The sequence below is a fragment of the Gossypium raimondii genome, chromosome 9 (genome assembly GCF_025698545.1).
Source record: "Gossypium raimondii isolate GPD5lz chromosome 9, ASM2569854v1, whole genome shotgun sequence".
NCBI lineage: Eukaryota > Viridiplantae > Streptophyta > Magnoliopsida > Malvales > Malvaceae > Gossypium > Gossypium raimondii.
In genome coordinates, this window is record NC_068573.1 from 30,913,912 (window position 1) to 30,932,745 (window position 18,834).

Sequence of the window (18,834 nt, forward strand, 5' to 3'; positions counted from 1 at the left end):
AATTTATAGTAACATATAAATATATACTCTTTTTGACACAAAAAAGCGTTTAGAAGTACTTATAATCCCTCCGTAGCCTATAAATAGGAGAATAATGCGCTTCAGCGCATTTGAACTTACGTTTTTTTACATTAACAACAACGTTTATACCAATCGAACTCATATAAATACATTTATATTATATATATGTGAAAAATAATTATAAAAATACAGATAAATCTAAAAGATACAACAAAATATATAGATACGTAGCAATATTAAAAGGAAAAGGGTAGCCCATGAATACGTTCCTAATAACCTTACTAGAGACAAAAGAGTCAGATAAATAATCATATCTTAATTTGAAACTTAATTAAACTGATTCATAGACTCACTTTTTCAAAAAATAATATTAACAACTAACCTCTGATATAATAAGAAATGCCTTTCATTGCTTATGTGGAGTATAAATTTGTACACCAACTTCCCGACCCACACACATTTAGTATCTCTCCAAGTTGATGGATTGGTATAAAATCAAGAGGCAAGCACAGTGTTCTAACATTGTTTATTACTATATAAATTAGTGTTTCAGAAGGTACGTTCATGGCAGGAACCAGGGAAATCCTTTATTCACTCCCAATGGCTACCAGGTTGCCTACAAAATCTTCTATTTATAACCATTTCAACCGCCACCTTCATCAGCATAACCGACTTCCTCGTTCAAACTATTTGCCTTACGATTCGGGCAAGAGGTTGTTGGTGCAACCGAGGAAGGTGGTGGTGGTGGCGGCAACTCCGATTAAAGCGGCAGCTGAAACGGCGGTGCAATGCCAGGTGAAAGCTGTGGTGACGGTGAAGTGTGGTTCCATGGAATACGTGAAAGATATGGTGTTTCGTTGGTTAGATTCGGACGCGCATAGAGCTCAAACAGGCGTTGTTCTTCAGCTTGTTAGCACTCAAGTTGATCCAAGTAAGCATCTCTTTTCCAGAAGTTATATGAAGTTTGGTGAGATTTTTCATGTTGGTTTTAGGGTTTTTATAGATTATGCTTTCTTATAATACTATCTTTAAAATTTGAACTCAAGTATTTTTGAGAGTGCAATATACTCTATCATAGTACCAACATTCCCAAAGAGAGAATTTGGATTAAAAACCCTAGACATTATCAAGAGAAACCATTATAAATCTCAAAAGATTACTCTTTATAAGTCATAAAATGAACATGAAATATATATTCATCATATAAAAAAAACTAGTTCGTATACATCTGAAACCGTATAACTATTTAATTTTTGATTAATTTTATAATATTATTTTTAAAAATAAATTTATTAAATTAAAATATTTTGTGAATTCAAATAATTAACCAAGTTGCTCTATGAATAGAATGTACATCACAATAATAATTGGATTTCAAGTAAATTAAAGGAATTAAAATTAAAATATTAAAAAATTCAAATACTCACTTCACTATTATTCTTAATCAACACAAAATTCATCTTAAACTCTAAATTTTAAATTTTAAATTTAATTAAACTCTAAACTTATAAATTATATTTGAGTTGAATTTCTATTATATCGTTATTTTTAATAATAATTAATTATTATTATTATTAAAATAGCTAAGCTAATAAAAAATTTGAAATTTATAATTTTATTTGAACAAACCTTTATATTTATTTATATAAATAAGCTTTTATTATGCTCAAATAAGGTTTTCTTTTTAAAATATATTTTTATATCATTGAATTACAACTCACACATCCACAAGCAATAAAATTTGATCAGATACAAATAATGATAAAAATTCATTTTTTAAAGGAATAATTAATAAAATAAAATTATATCCTCAATATTTATAAATATAAAAATATTATTATACATCCATCTATACACAATTTTCTTGATTCGATTTCAAATACAGTAAATTATGGCTAAAAACAAGGAGAAAAAAAATCTATCAACTGACCGGTAGGTGTTACAAAAATGGTTGGATGGTGATTGCTGACCAACTCAACTACATACTAGACAATAAGTTCGCAAATTAGAGTCCGACAAATCAAACCCTAATCGGATCTAAATATGATAAAAATGTTCATACGAAACGGATCATTCTCTCATCCAGACACATTCATGTCATTTTTCTCACATGAAATATCAATAACAAAAAATTAAAATCGAATTCACAATACTTTTGATAGTTTTTTCACAATGACGAAGGCAAAGTTAAAAATAAAATCAAAGAAACCCAGATCTTGGTCTTGTTGCATTTGATGACCTCAACAACAATTGTAATAAATGTGGTTTTCCGACAAAAAAATTTATAAGATTCAGGTACGAATTGTAAGAGAGCTATTGTAGTAGGCTGTCATGTAATATTAATCCACCATGCATGTGTAATGGTTCCCCACCATTGACATAGTTTCCTATCAACTTGCTCTCCATCTCACTACTCTGAATTTAATGTCCAGTGAGAGATGAAAGGTTTAATAGAATTTATCATTATAAATATTAAATTAAATACTTAATTAAAGGAGAAATCACCTATTTACTTCAAATTCCAACATAAATTTCAGTGTTGTGTCGAACGGCCAATCTCGAAATTTTACGAAATGTTTGTTATTATTATGTTAATTTTTACAAAATTAAACTAAATATATGCAATAAAATCTTATAAAATTAGGGTTGTAATGTAAGAATCGTAAAATTTTGACGTAATACTAAATACTTTAAAATTTATCATGTCAAATTAGAAAAAAATAAAAATTTAATGTGAAAAGGTACATGAATTCATAAATATATAATAAAATCTGAGTTTTTTATGAAGATGGAATGTCTAAAACTTGTGTTATGTGTAATTTGAAGGTCGTAACCTTAATATGTCACTCTTGCATATTAACTTTAATTTCTAGTTAATCTATCATCAATTAGAAATTAGTTATTTGAGTATCTACACATACTTAGCTTTATTAAATAACTAACAAGAATCTGTATTATATCACTTCTAATTTGAGCTAACCTTTTATTATAGTAAATAATTAATATGTAATTATTCTCATTTTATATATGCTGATGGGGGAGGTAAAAGTATCATGGAGGCCCTTATACTAAGAGTTAGATTGCATTTTGCTCCCTTTACTAAAAAAATAGACAAATGAGTCTATCTACATTAGATCAAAGAGCAAATGGGTCCTCATGTTAAAATTTTCATCTATTTTTACTGTTAAAAATTGGTCATTATACATCAACATGAGGCACACATAGCAAGCCATGTGTAATTGTTTTGCTATTCTATCAACCACGCTAATTTTAAACAATAGAAATAGATGGAATTGTTTTACAAAAAAGAATCAAACATATAAGGACTAATTTTCCTACTTCTTGAATAAAGAGAAAAAAACGCAATCTAACTCTTAGTACATGAGTCTCTGTGATATTATTATCGTGTGTTTGTACGTGTGTGAAATTCATTTTCATTTGTTTATTTTAAATTTATTTGTATTTGTGTTGATTAAAATTTGTGTGCAATTCTTTTATGAACATATACGTAAATATGTTCCACAAATGATTAAAAAACAAATATTAATAAATATATTTTTATTTATAGACATAAAACAATAAAAAAGTAATAAGTACACTAGTAATAAATAAATAAACAAGAATAATATATTAATTGTGTATTATATAATTCAACAATAAAAGAACTTTAAATGAATTTTAATAATTTAATAAATGAATTTATTCATAAATATGTTTTATTCGTGTTTGCTAGTTTACCTAATTTGATAAATGAATACAAAGTGAACTATTCATTGTTTGATATAATATATGAAAATATTGATAAAATTAAAATACCTGTTAATTGTTTGAGAATAAATTATATTAAGATCATCCTAAAAGTATAGTTTTTATGCACCAATAAAATAATGCCACGTCATTGAATTTTAAAGATAATAAAGTATTATTATATACTCATCTATATTTAATATCTTCTCCAACTTAATTTAACTTTAATTAATTTACTAAAATAATTAATTTTTAAATTATAAACAAACGTATTTTCTTATTTTACAAATTTTAATCATTTTTCCCTTAAGTTAATATTTTTATTTTGTGCAACCAATTTAAAAAAAGTAAATCTTGTGTAATTTTTTCCATGTCATTGACACATAATTTTAGTAATTTTTTTAGCCAAAGCCCTAAAGCTTTAACTCGAACCTTGAACCCTGAATCCTAAGGTTCAAGGTTTAAGATTTAAGGTTTATAGTTTGGATTCAGGGTTTAAGATTTAGGGTTACGAGTTTAAGGTTCAAGGTTCGAGATTTAGGGTTTAGGGTTCAAGATTCTAGATTCAGGGTAAAAAAAAATAATCAAAATTTTGTGTCAATGGGATGGGAAAAATTGTTGAAATGTAATTAAATAATTGAGAATGGACAATGAATAATGTCGTGGGAAGGATCCATAAAATAATTTCTCTATGGATTAGTGTATAATATTAGTTTATTGTCTTTAAAATTTGATGATGTGACAAAATGTTATTGGTGCTTAAAATTTTAGTTTTAAAATTATCCTAATATAAGTTATTCCTAATTATTTTTATAAGATTAAGAAAAATAATAAAATATATAACATAATTAAAAAAATGAGGGTCAATTTAGTAAATATGGACGAAGGCAAAGTGATTTTGACCTCCAAAATGATAAATTTATCATTTAGCCTCTTAAATTTTTTTGAAATTAAATATTAGTATTATAATAAAATTACTTTTTGACCTCGGATCACCTTAAAGCAATTTTGTGGTTTCACCTTGATTAATAAATATATCATGAAAGACAAAATTTACCTAAATCCAAATTCTTTTATGAAAAAGAAGAAAACCACCCACCCTCACTAAAACCTGATTTCCTAAGGGTCAAAACATAAAGATTTGGAGATTTTTGGCCATCCCTATTTAAGATTACTAGAATCGAAGATATATGATCAAACAAAAAGTGGTAGAAAATAGGGATTATTAGTTGAATCATTTTTGCATAAGTTTTATTACTTGTTGGAATCACTTTGTTGAAGATTCTGAGAATCCAAAGCTAAGCAAGGAAGCGAAGATCTACTGGTCAATAAATCCGAAAACAAAAGGTGGTAACAAAATCAGCCTTGAAGTTGAATTTGTGGTAGATGCAAATTTTGGGGTTCCAGGAGCCATTATAGTGACCAACAAATATAAAAAAGAGTTCTATTTGGAAAGCATCGTCGCCATTGAAGGACTGGTTCATTTTGCTTGCAATTCTTGGGTTCAACCACATGGTTTCCATGCTCACAACAGGATCTTTTTTTCAAACAAGGTTCAATTCATCTCTTCTTTTTAGTTTTTCATGATTATTTTAGAGTCTTAACTTTTACAAAAATGCTCAAATAAAGTTTTTTCATGCACTTTAACTTAATTTGTAGTAAAAGTTATATGAATGCTAACGTATTTATAACAAAACATGTGACAGTTGAATAAGCTATTTAAATGAATCCTTATTTTTAAATTTTTTTATTTAATTAAACCAAATGAATCAAGAATCAATATTACGATCTATTCGACTACCCGTTCGATTTTGAAAACTTTAGTATAATTCTTGCAATATTGTTTTGGATTGGGCAGGTATATTTACCTAATGACACACCGGTGGGGCTAAAAAGGCTTAGGGAAAAGGAATTACAGCAATTAAGAGGCAATAGCGACGATAGTAGAACGACATCAGATAGAATTTATGACTATGACGTTTATAATGACTTGGGTAATCCAGATAAAGGAGATGAATTTGTACGACCAATTCTTGGAAATCAAAGTCAACCCTACCCAAGACGGTGTCGCTCCAAGCGTCCTCCAACCAGTTCAGGTTCATATCTTATTATATATGTTGTTTATATTAATCCTACATATTGCATATATTATTAATCAATTTATTATATGTTATTTTTAAATGTACCCTTGTGTTCTAAATATAAAATTTTCACGTATGATAAAATTTAGAGTATAAATTTTTTTTTAAAATGGTGGTAAACTGAAGATGTCGGATATTCTTAAAACACCACAGACGTAAATGTGGAATCTCCGGTAAGCAAATACATGCCGAAGTATGTACCGAGAGACGAAGCATTCGGAGATTTGAAGGCGAAAGCGATCACCGAAGGCAAGTGGAAAGCAATGCTGAGAAGCCTAGTTCCTACACTAAAACAGAAGGCGGCCATTAACGGCGAAGCTATCAAGAGCTTTTCCGACATTACTGAACTGTACAAAGAGAGTCTTCCACCTTTTGAAGAAGGCGGTGATGAATGTTGGGAGAAAGGTGGTTTGCCCAAGTTGCTTAATAAGATGATCAAAGAGTGTGGGCAAGATGTTTTCAAGTTTGATTCTCCAAAGCTCATTTCTAGTAAGCACTATATTTCCTTTCCCTTTAGCCTTTTTTTCGTGTAGATTCTGACCTAATTTAAGGTGATGTGAATTACCATTTACAGTAGAAACTAAAGTGGAGTAATTGTTTGAACCGGTTAAATTGAGAATTGACTAGTATATCATCTTAAATAAAGGAATTGACCCAGATTGTTAAAATTTGGAAATTGAGACAAAAAAAATTTATGGTTGAATTGGTTTATAATTTATAATTATTTTTTGTTAAAATTTATAAATTTTTAGTTATTTATTTAATTATTATTGGACCAACAGTCAAATCAATTACAATATTGTTTGAACCGAAATAGTTGGACAAGGAATGGGTCGGCGTATCAGTTTGAAATAAGTCATTAGACAAGTTGACTTATAAGGAGCTAGTATGGACCGGTTGGATCAGGCAAAAAATTGATTCAACTGCGCGGTTGAATCAAATTGTTTTTATTTTTAAAATTTGTAATGATTTATTTAATTAAACTGGTCTAACCGATTGAGTTGTGAAAACCTTGACCAATTAATCCAAGAACTAGTTATTGATCGATTTGACCGCCAATTTGATTTTTAAAACATTTATCTAGAACCGAACAAATAAGAATTTTTTTGTATTATTGATATCCATTTTATGGTCCATATTTGAGGTTCGTGGTTGTCTCTCCCAATAGTGCCGCCTCCAAGGTTCAAACCTATGAGTGTAATGTGTCTTACTACTACACTCAACAATTAATGGTAAAAAATAAGATTTTTTTAACAAAAATATTTTGGATTTTTCATTATATTTTGACTTATTTCATGTTAAGTTCTTGTGGTTTTTATGATGTTTAATGTCTTTTTGAATTTTTAAATTATTATCAATTTTTTAATATTTTAAAATGGTTTAACCAAAATTAGAAATAATGTAAACAGGTAATGGAAAAATGACGTGAGCTCAAAATGATTGAGTCTTGAATTCAAGTATCAAACTCTAATGACAAACCTCAAAATCAGTTGATCTAAAAATCATATTGAAAAATACGAATGATGATTTAACTGGAAAAAACTCAAACGTAGATTAACTTAATCCAGAATTAACCCAATTCGTCGGATTGATAAATCTATGAGTCATATCCCCTTCCATGTCTATGTATGGATGAACTGAATCTAGTTGTGATGTTCTAAACCACTGCCCCAATTTTCAGGGGATATTCCATCATGCTGTTTACGAGATGATGAATTGGGACGTTTAACACTTGCAGGCATGAATCCCTTAAGCATAGAAAGGCTCAAGGTGAGGGGAGAAAAACCAACAACCATTACATAAAAATTCAATTACAACACATAAAACAAGAACAAAAATTGAACTATTTTTGCTGAAAATATGTGTTTTTTTTTCAGGTGTTTCCACCAGTTAGCAACCTGGATCCCTCTATTTATGGTCCTCAAGATTCAGCCTTGAAAGAAGAACAAATTATATGTCACCTTAATGGGATGAGTGTACAACAGGTATGGCAAAATGAAGCTTCTCTCGACTTGTTTGATTAAATTCCCAAAAGAACTTTTGTGAGCTTTAAACTTGGGTGTTCATGTTTTGATACGATGATTAAGTATGGGATTATGTTAGTTCTAATGCTAGGTTTTCATGGTGGAGTGAGGAATAAGTTGATTATGTTAGTTTTAATGGTATGTTTTCAGGCAATAGAAGAGAATAAATTGTTTATTTTGGATTATCATGATGTTTACCTTCCATTTCTCGACCGCATAAACGCTCATCCAACCAAAAAAGCATATGCAACTCGAACGATCTTTGTCTTGACCGATATGGGATCATTAAAGCCAATTGCTATTGAGCTCAGCTTGCCGGAGAAGAACCGGAATGGACCACCGAAGTGTGTCGTCACTCCTCCTGTTGATGCCACTACCTGCTGGTTGTGGCAACTTGGTAAAGCTCATGTCTGCTCGAACGATGCCGGTGCTCATCAACTAATTCATCACTGGTATATTTGCAAATCTTATTTAGCCCTCCCATATATCATCAAAAAGACTGAAACTGGATGATGAATCAAGGAATTGATGGCTGCACAGGTTGAGGACTCATGCATGCCTTGAACCTTTTATCATAGCAGCGCATCGGCAACTTAGCGTAATGCATCCGATTTACAAACTTCTTCATTGTCACATGCGATACACGATGGATGTAAACGCACAGGGTCGACAGCTTCTCCTTAATGCTGGAGGAATTATCGAGTCCCACTTCTTCACTGCAGCATGTTCAATGGAGGTTTCTGCTTCTGTATATCAGAATTGGTGGCGCTTTGACATGGAAAGCCTTCCTGCAGACTTGATTCGAAGGTGAAAACCTTAACCGTCCTCGTTGTCTTGCATTTCATGTTGGATCTCATTTAACTTGAATCTCATTTCTGTTTAGAGGAATGGCAGTACCAGATGCAACCGAGCCACATGGACTTAAACTACTCATCGAAGACTATCCATACGCAACAGACGGCTTACTGATATGGTCTGCGATCGAGCAACTAGTTCAAGCCTATGTACACTACTACTACCCAGAAGCAAATATCATTGAATCAGACTCAGAACTCAATGCATGGTACCATGAATCCATCAACATAGGCCATGCAGATATTCGACATGCCAGCTGGTGGCTGAAACTCTCGACTCCAAACAATCTTATCTCTATCCTCACCACCATTATCTGGCTTGCATCAGCGCACCATGCGGCGGTGAACTTCGGGATGTACCCTTATGGCGGGTATTTCCCAGTACGGCCACCATTTATGCGACGACTAGTCCCAAACGAACGCGACCCCGACTACACAACTTTCCTCGCGGATCCAGAGGGATATTTCCTAGCATCATTGCCATGTTTAGATCAAATGTTGCACTATATATCTGTTCTTGACATACTATCCACACATTCAGCTGATGAAGAGTATTTGGGAGATAGAAAAGACCTTTCAGCATGGGCTGGAGACCCTGAAATTGTTGAAGCATTGTACAAATTTTCCATGGAAATGAAGAAGATAGGGAAAGAGATTGAAAAAAGAAATGGTGACCCAAATCTTAGGAATAGATGTGGGGCTGGGATTTCACCATATGAGCTACTTTTGCCATCATCAGGACCTGGAGTTACTTGCAGGGGTGTGCCTAACAGTGTCTCAATTTGAAGGTAAAAAAAAAAAAATCTATTTTATTCATTTTTAGTTAATGTTTATGAGTTTTACTTGGCAAACATTCAACATTTAAGAAATCAATAGCAAGCAAATTGAATTTTACTTAGCCAATCTATGTTTTTGGTTAAATTCTGCCATTAGTCTCTATACTTTGCAAAAGTTATGGATTTAGTCCCTCACTTTAATTTGATCAGTCAATTTTAGTCTCAGAAATTTTAGTCTTGATTCAAACAGTAACAGTTAAAATTCGCTTGATTAAATTCAGTTACTAGTCTTGTACTATGTGTACTGTTGTAGATTTAGTTCATATTCTCCAATTAGATCATTTTAAGTTCCTATACTCTTCAAATTTTGAAATTTAAGTCTTTCCCTTAGTTTGGATGGGAGGTGCGTTTACCTACGGTTAGTGTAAAAACAGCGATAACAATGAGATTAAATATTGTAGTGTGAGATAAAAAGTAAACTAAACGCACAGCACCACACCGTATCCAATCGCCCATTCAAACCCCACCTTTGACACAAATGAAGATAATTAATCTATCAACTGAATTTTTAATGAGTAATATTTGAAAATAACAAGTTGAATATGGTATTTGCACATATGATTATATGTTTGTCGAATCAGATTTTGAAATGAGTTTAACAGTTATTATTTAGTGAGAGCTGAAATTTTATAATTTGAAAAGTACAATAGGACTAAAACCACAACAAACTTTCCTAAAATACAAGGACTAATAGCAGAAATTAACTTTTTTTTAATAAGATTATTGGTCGATGAAAATACACAAGGTAAAAGTTAAAAGAAACAAAAATGGATGAATCGCATTGTTTCTTTTTTTTTTTTTTTTTTTGAGCAAAAATTACAACACTCTTGAATGATATTCCAAGCCCCGCCATGAATGTTCCAAAAAAGTGGGGAAGGAAAAAGAATGGTAAATTTTGATTTTTAGACAACTGGTTATAACATTAAACTATTTCCTTACTAACTTTACGATGATGTCTAGCGCCTGACTTCCTATCTCTTCTACGTCTTGGTGGGACCTTCCTTTGTGAAGGATAAATGACCGGAGGAGCCCTTTGAGCCAATAGGGCTAAAACATCCTTATGGTATTTCTGCAAATAACAAATAGAGGCAAAGAATAAAGAGGTCAAGACCAGAAAGAAAAAGTTCAAAAGTGTCACGGTTTTCTCTCGAAAATAAGCCTCACAAGTATGGAGTTTAAGTCTCTACATAAAAATTATAATGGATCCTCGGAGTTTTCAAGTCCGACATGCAAATTTCAACCATGGTATGGTTATCGCATAATCTTACAGATGTGCAAGAAATGAATCCTTGCCTAAAATCCATGTATGAGAGCGTTAACGATTGAAACCATCAATGGTGAGGAAGAGTAAGTCATGAAGTGATAATGGGAGAGCGGTAACCAATTTGAAACCGTACATGGTGAGGAAGAATAAGTCATGAAGTGATATAATGGAAGCGAGTTTGAAAAACGGTTTATCAATCGTGAGGCATAACAAAAGTTAGAAATATTGGAGAATCATTGAGGGTTTTACAGCAACTTTAATGAAAAATGATTTCATCCCTCCGGTGGGAAAACAAGCACCCGAAATATCGGAGATTTGCCAACGAACAAATATAAAATCAGATTCAAGAGACAGCGAAGAACTCCGCAAATACGCAAGTTTGGAATTTACAGGATATGATCATTAGCCGAAAAAGGAAATCCCTTCATTAAGCATATTTCGTAATGAAGAATGCAAAAGAACAGAAAAATAAAATACCTGAATGACAAAGTTGCGCCTTTCGCAGTCCAAGAACATATTGACAGTCCAATTCGTCTTTGCCGCAATCTTATCCCTTACGGTTGAAAAACTAATTTGGTCTCGGGAAGTAAAACGGTCAACTTCGTTGAACCAAAGACAAGTAAAGAGGTTGCTAATCGGAATATGCTCCCTTATAATCACACATCCTTCAGGAACATCTGCAGAGCCAACAATTAAAGCAAAACTTCATTACAGCTAAAACAAGCACAATTAAACACAGTAAGACACGAGCAACTATCTTGTAACACACCGCTCGTAATAGGATGTTTAGCCTCGGAATATGGTGTCAAGCCCTCTCTTTTATAAAATTCAACTTGATGATCAATCGAGGCATTATCATATTTGCCTGCAGCTTTATTTGCCTCAGCTTCAACAAACACATCAAAGCGTTTATAATGCCGAGAAATTGCAAGGGTAGCATTTTTCCTCCACAAGAACCTGAAGGAAGAGATTTAAGAGTCAGAATAAAAAATCATTGGCCTGGAAACCAGCTCCTAATTTGGCAGAAAATTATCAAACCAGGGCCAAAGAATTTGTGAGAGTAATCACAAAGTGATTTTTTTTTTCTTTTTAATTCTGTGTGAAAGAATTCCGAAGTACCTCTCAAGTATTTGATACGGATCAGCAACAAGCTCAAGTTTCCCATCAATCCATAAAGAATAACGAGCATTCGGAAATAGCCTATGTAGTAGAAGCTTCGGGATCTATTACGGGCATAACACATGTCAAAAGGCATAAAACTTCTTTACATATACATTTTAACATATAGGCATAGAACTGGTCGGTTCCTATTTTTGTATAATGAATAAAGTAATGCAGACCATATTCATCATCATTTATCAAGCTGGGGATTCTCTAACTCCAATCTAAAATCAAAGAACATTTGTGTGCGTTTTGAACATTTACCTTTCCATTCCGCCTTCCGTCAGTGTAAGGAAGATCACGTACAAGAACAATTCTCCATACTCCAATCTTATTATTCTCATACTTCCCTTTCAAATCAGCTTCCGTTTCTTCATCAACGAACATATAGAAGCAGACAGTTTGCTTGGAATATTCACTAATATTCCTCGGCTGTTGTATGACATCAAAAGCTCCTGCAATAGAATTTGATTATTCAATAAATTTCATCATCTTATAACATAATGAATCGAAATAAAATAAAATATAGTAGAAGTATGCTACCGAATATTGCTGATGCAACAACGACTCCATTACATTGCTCCATCTCGAGAAGATCACTGTCATAGATGTCGAATCCTGTCCCACGGCCAGGTTTGCATCCTTTGACAAATCTGGAAAAACGCATAACATACATGAACCGAATTACTAAATTTCTCTTTCAAATTGTGTTCACTTTCAAAAATTTAACCCCAAAATGAAAAAGAGATTTGAACCATACCCACAATGCATATTCATTGACTCTCTTATGTCATATGAATCATTACGCTGCTTCAAAGTAGGATACCCACCAAAGTCGGAACCTCCAAATTCCGTTTCTCTATTTAAATTTTCCTCAAAAATATATGTTAAATTTTTAATAACAGGAGAAAACGATGGGACTTTTGGCATCAAGGCAACAGCTTCCTCCACGGGAAGATAACATACAGGACAAGCTGTGTCATAAACAAGCAACAAAAACTTAAAAAGAACATATTTCGGTGTGGGAAAACCGAACCGGCAATGTCAAATACCAAATGCAAAGCTAAATTGAGAACAAAATTACAAAACTTACGACGTGGTCCAGTTCTTTTTTTGTCTGCTGGTGGAGGGGGTAAAGTAAAAGTGTTGCATGGATGCCCCGGAGGAAGAGTGTAGCCGAGAAAATAAGATGGAGGAGGAGGGTGCATTACTCCAACTTTGGTTTCTTTCACACTAACTGCTAAAGATGTCCAATTGTCGATCCGGATACTTTGCACTACATTTATCAAGGGATTATTTAGGGCCAAATTATCATTTACCTTAGAGCCATTGTCATTCTCCTGATCTTCACCTGTAAAAAAAGCCAAAATACATTCAAATTCTCGAACCGTAACCTCAAAACAACTAAAGCCAATTGAGATAATGCAAACTAAATTGTTCTTAGCTTGAACTTGAATCTAACTTTCATCAAAAACTATTTAGAAAAAAGGGAAAAAATGAATCAAATAAAAATTTAAAATAAAATTCATGTTTGACAATGAACATAAGAAATCCACTTCAATTGAGTCATTATCATTAGCAGACTAAATTATCCTGAGCTTGAACTTTAATAGAACCTTCTATATATGCATATACATATATAACAAGGAATCAAACAAAAATTGAAAGTACTCTCCAAGTTTGCCAATGAACAAAAGCAATTCGACTGTGTTGAATCATTAACATTAGCAAACTAGATTGTCCTGAGCTAGAACTTGAATGTGGCATTCCAAAAATTTATATAATATATGTGTGTGTGTGTGTGTGTGTATTCTCAACTCAATTTGGATCAATGAGCAATGTATCACCAATGTTACTAAAGTGTGCAGTTTTTGCCTACTTCTTTCATAAAAAAAAAAATTGCCCAAGAATCACTACTTCACTATAAACAATCCAAAAAAGGAAGTGAAATAAAGGGAGAAAAGAAGCAGCAGCAAACTTTACCAAAATATACGACCCAAATAAAAACGGCAGCTGAGATGACACAAAGAAGCAACATCCCAACCTTCTTCCGACCAGCAAACTTACAGATCCAATGAATCAATGTTTCTTTTTCTTTCAACATTTTAGAATAAGCCTTAGTTCTTGTAGCTGAAGCCGCTTGAATGGGCAAAACACCATTCAGCCCTTGTTTATCCAGTGATCCATAGCTCCCTGAACGAATCCCCAATGACCCTCCACTCATTATCTTCTTTATCAAAAACCCAATTTCACCCCTTTCATTAAAACTTCAAAAAAAAAAAAGAATATAAAATGAAAAAAAGAGAGGCTATAACTACATTAGTTTAAAAAACAATAACTCAAACAGCAAAACACCCACTTTCCCCCCAAAATCATTGGGGAGCCACCCAAATCGAACTCAGATGCAGCTCAATTATGAAAAAAAAAATAAGTTGAAGAATTTAAGGGAAAAACAAATCTGGGTTTTTCAGTTTTTGGCTTTTTTACGATTGATTTTTTATAAGGGTTTTTTGTGAAATCGAGGGATCAAATCTCAGATCACACAATTTTCGAGCTAATAATAATAATTCTTATTACAAGTTACAACCTTTTTCAGTTTTGGAATGGGATTTTTATCATCTCTGTCTTATATGATCTTCTTTGATGTTAAATGATCGTACGGCTTTGGATTGTTAATTTTTTGTACTAATTTGTAATAAAATAAAAATAAGGTTACTCTAAATGACAATAGTCAAACAAATTCTTAATGAGAATTTTCAATATTTTATCCATAAAAATTTCCATGTTGGGTTAAAAAACATAAGTAGACAAACATTGAGAGAACCGGAAAGGAATCTGTGTCTTGCTTTTTTATTTAAAAAAAAGGATAATTGTTAATCCAATTAGCAATTTAATTATGTTGATTGGAGGTCAACCTTGAGCTCTTGGTCGATGGTTGTATCTTGTAGGCGTATTTTTTATAATTAATTTTTAATATTGATATTTTTTTCGTGAGTTTGCAGGTTATATCTATACCAACGATCGATTGATATGCTCTCTCAAGTGAGAGATAGAACCCTCAAGTGGGACAATACATTCTGTTGAGGGTTCGAGATCCACCCCCTCGACAAAAAAGTGCCTTTCCATTTAGGGTTTGAGACCTAACCCCCTCAATAATTCAATATTTTAGAGCATCAATTTGAACCAGTACAACCAAAATATCGTTTGCTATATTTTAATTAATGATAAAGTAACATTTAGTTGACAACTTTTCTTTTCTCACTTTAGTTCATGAACTTTTTTTATCCACGTTAGTCCCAAAACTTAGTGATTTTTTTAATTTGGTCCCTGCACTTGAATTTTGTTTAAATATAATGATGTGGCACTTTATAATTGTGCCATGACATCACTTAATTTTTTTAAAACTATAATTTCTTTCTATTTTTGTATTTTTTAGATTTTATCTATTTTTAAAACAAATTCAAGTTCGTTACCAAATTGAGAAAATGTATTAAATTCTTGAACTAATGTGAACCAAAAAATATAGGGATCAAGTTGAAATTTTTATCAAATTTAGGGACTAAATATTGCTTTATCCCTTTTAATTATTATATAGTTTTGTTGTTTTTATATTACTTGGAGCTTGTTACTTGTTATTATTATTATTTATTTCCCAATGCATTCAGTGGAACGAGCATAATGACTAATTCTTTGTGTTCTGTAGACCCATTAAGGGGGTAAACGCTTACCACAAGTTTTAAAGCTTCTTCATATCCAAAGCAATGATCGAACCCTTGACCACCATGATGGTTTTTTTTAAAACAAAAATTTTATTGATATGGAAAGCATTACACCTACAAAGAAAGAATATTAGATGAGCTCGATACAAATGGCATAATCATCTAACCAAAAGTCAGACTGTACTGATCGAACAATGGCACTAATAAAATGTCAATCACTAGATCGTAAGATTCCGACATGGAGTGTCGAATCCTTCAATAGACAAAGCATAACTCGCCAAAATCATCACGCATTGAGAAACAAAAAAAACTTATATCTAGCGAAAAAGAGAAGCGCCTTAATCAGTGGTGGAGAGAGGATGAATATAGTATTTAATTATGTTTGAAAGTATATTTGTCAATTTTGACACAAATACAAAAATTTGATTCGATTAATCCATACCTAAACTTGACCAAATACGATTTAATCATAAAAAATCAATGATTTGAATTTATTTAACTTGAACTTGAAATACCTCAAAATAAAAAATGTCTCAAACTCAAAAATAACTCAAATTCGAAATTATTCAAGCCCTAAGTAACCCAAACAAGAACTCGACGTGACCAAAACTTCAATTGATCCTGTACAGACCAATTTTTGACCCTGGGCCTAGTACCCAAACTAAACCCACTACCCAAATTAGGCCCAATGGTAAAAAACCCCTAAGCCCAACAACAACAGCCCATAAACTAAAAAATTCACACAAACCCTAACCCTAACCCTAGCTCCACCAGCTGCGATACCGACCCCAAGCTGCCACTCCTCTACCACTGCTCTCTACACCTTACGCCATCGCCAAGCGCGCTCACTGCAAAGATGAAACAAACACGCAAGGCAGAACCAAATAGTAGCAGAACAATAATAGAAGCTATAACATTGTATCAATCTGCTATAAAAGCAAAAAGAAAATGTAACTTTAGGGGGGGGGCCGAACTTCATTCTTGTAACAGGGGGCTTTTCTTTTCTTTTTTTTTTGGTAGCATTTACAGAAATAAAAAAGCAAAAAAAGTTTAAAGGTGATTGCCAGTGTTCTATCTTATTTTCGATTTCTTCTCGGATATATTTTTTTCTTTTTTGTTTATTTACTTATATACATATATAATATAAAGAGAAAAGTGCAAAAAAATAAAAAATACTTTTTTCGAAATTTATGCGGTGGTAGTGAGAGCCGAGCGGTGGGCCTTGGCTAGGAATCTGGACTTAGTCTAGAGAGGATTCTTTTCTTTCTTCTTTTTTTCTTTTCAATGCTCAAATGATTTTTTCTCAAAACATTGATTTTATACCCTTGTAAAAGCAGCGCCGTTTTGGCTCGGCTCAAAACACCCAAAACGACGTCGTTTCACTCCCTGCACTGTGTGTCGAGACCACCCGCTTCTGAGGTCCAGCGTTCGACTTTTGGGATATTTTCGCTTTGGTCCTTCCGCATTTTATATTTTCTAATGCAGTTTATTTTATTTGCAATTTTGACCCAATTATTTTTCTTTTATTTCGATTTGGTCCTGTCGAACGGCGTCATTTTTGAGGAAAGGTTAAATTTCCTTTTTAGTCCCTCCATGTTACATGCGCGTTCAGAACGGTCCTTCCCTTTTAATTTATTTATGATTTAACCCCAAATTTTGTTTTAAAATTTCAATTCGGTCCTCTTTTCGTTATTTTGGTTATTTTATTAATAAATCTATTATGATTATCATTATTATTATTATTTTATTTCCTCATTTATATATATATATATACATATATTTGCAAATTTCAATTTTGCTATACATATATGTACATGCGTGCATTTTATATTATACGTACATATTTTTATAATTTATTTATTTATATATGTATACATACTCATATATTTATTTTATTTTATTTTAATAATTTTAAAATATACATATACATATATTTTCATATTTTTATAAATTTATGTGTGTACACATGTTTATATAACAAACATACTTATATTGTATATATTTTTGCATTTTATAATCTATATACATATATATGTATAAATACTTATATTTTATATCTTATAATTCATATATATTTTTCATATTTTTATAATTTTACGTATATATTTACATATATATATATATATTTCTCTTAAATGTACATATACATGTTCATATTTTATAATTTTCATATATTTTCCTTTATTGTTTTGTGTGATCATTTATGCATTTATTTATATGCCCATTTTTTTATACTTTAGTTTATTTATTTATTTGCTATGATATATGCATGATTGATTTATTCCATTATTCGTTTTTGTTATCATTGTTCATATTATCATATTATTATCCCATTGTGCATATTAACACTATACTTCAAAATTAAAAATTTTAAAATAAGGCAATGTTTTGCGTTTGGGAAATTCGAGAAAACGTGCCCTAAGGTGTTGGGTGTCGATTTTTCTCGTTCAACCAAATGGCTTAATATCCTTCTTAAAAATTTTAAAATAAGGCAATGTTTTGAGTTTGGAAATTCGAGAAAACATGCCCTAAGGTGCTGGGTGTCTATTTTTCTCGTTCAACCAAATGGCTTAATATCCTTCTTAAAAATTTCAAAATAAGGCAATGTTTTGCGTTTGGAAATTTGAGAAAACATGTCCTAAGGTGCTGGGTGTCGATTTTTCTCATTCAACCAAATAGTTAAATATCCCTTCAAAAATTTCAAAATAAGGTAATGTTTTGCGTTTGGAAATTCGAGGAACGTGCCCTAAGGTGCTGGGTTTCGATTTCTCATTTATCCAAATTACCAAATATCCTTTTGAATTTTAATCAATGCCATTCGAGTTTTTTTTTAAGGATCGTATTTTAAATTTCTTTAAAGTTTTCAGTTTTTCGACACTAAGACATTAAGTAATCAACTAGGTACCAATTTTGGGCGTATCGAGGGTGCTAATCCTTCCTCGTGCGTAACCGACTCCCGAACCCATTTTTCTGAATTTCGTGGACCAAAATCGTTGTTTTAATAAAATTAAATCGTTTATTAAAGCAACCGCTTTGCAAGGTGATCCAATCACACCTCATCAAAAAG

At 31.8% G+C, this 18,834-nt stretch overlaps 2 protein-coding genes across 2 annotated transcripts; one reads left to right on the plus strand and one right to left on the minus strand.

Moving 5' to 3' along the window:
- Positions 1 to 538: 538 nt before the first annotated feature.
- LOC105798973 (lipoxygenase 3, chloroplastic) lies at positions 539 to 9,690 on the plus strand. The gene is made up of 9 exons (XM_012629257.2): positions 539 to 952; positions 5,050 to 5,321; positions 5,627 to 5,864; positions 6,063 to 6,398; positions 7,591 to 7,679; positions 7,787 to 7,894; positions 8,084 to 8,385; positions 8,474 to 8,740; positions 8,817 to 9,690. Exons 1-9 carry the CDS (start codon positions 586 to 588, stop codon positions 9,571 to 9,573), a joined length of 2,736 nt encoding a protein of 911 aa, XP_012484711.1. The 5' UTR covers positions 539 to 585; the 3' UTR covers positions 9,574 to 9,690.
- A 624-nt stretch (positions 9,691 to 10,314) lies between these two features.
- LOC105798974 (probable hexosyltransferase MUCI70) lies at positions 10,315 to 14,651 on the minus strand. Its single transcript, XM_012629259.2, has 9 exons — positions 14,032 to 14,651; positions 13,142 to 13,399; positions 12,809 to 13,022; positions 12,592 to 12,701; positions 12,313 to 12,503; positions 12,007 to 12,110; positions 11,657 to 11,844; positions 11,365 to 11,564; positions 10,315 to 10,692 (listed from the first exon to the last, which is right to left on the minus strand). The coding sequence occupies exons 1-9, from the start codon at positions 14,270 to 14,272 to the stop codon at positions 10,546 to 10,548; spliced, it is 1,653 nt and encodes a 550-aa protein (XP_012484713.1). The 5' UTR covers positions 14,273 to 14,651; the 3' UTR covers positions 10,315 to 10,545.
- Positions 14,652 to 18,834: the final 4,183 nt, after the last annotated feature.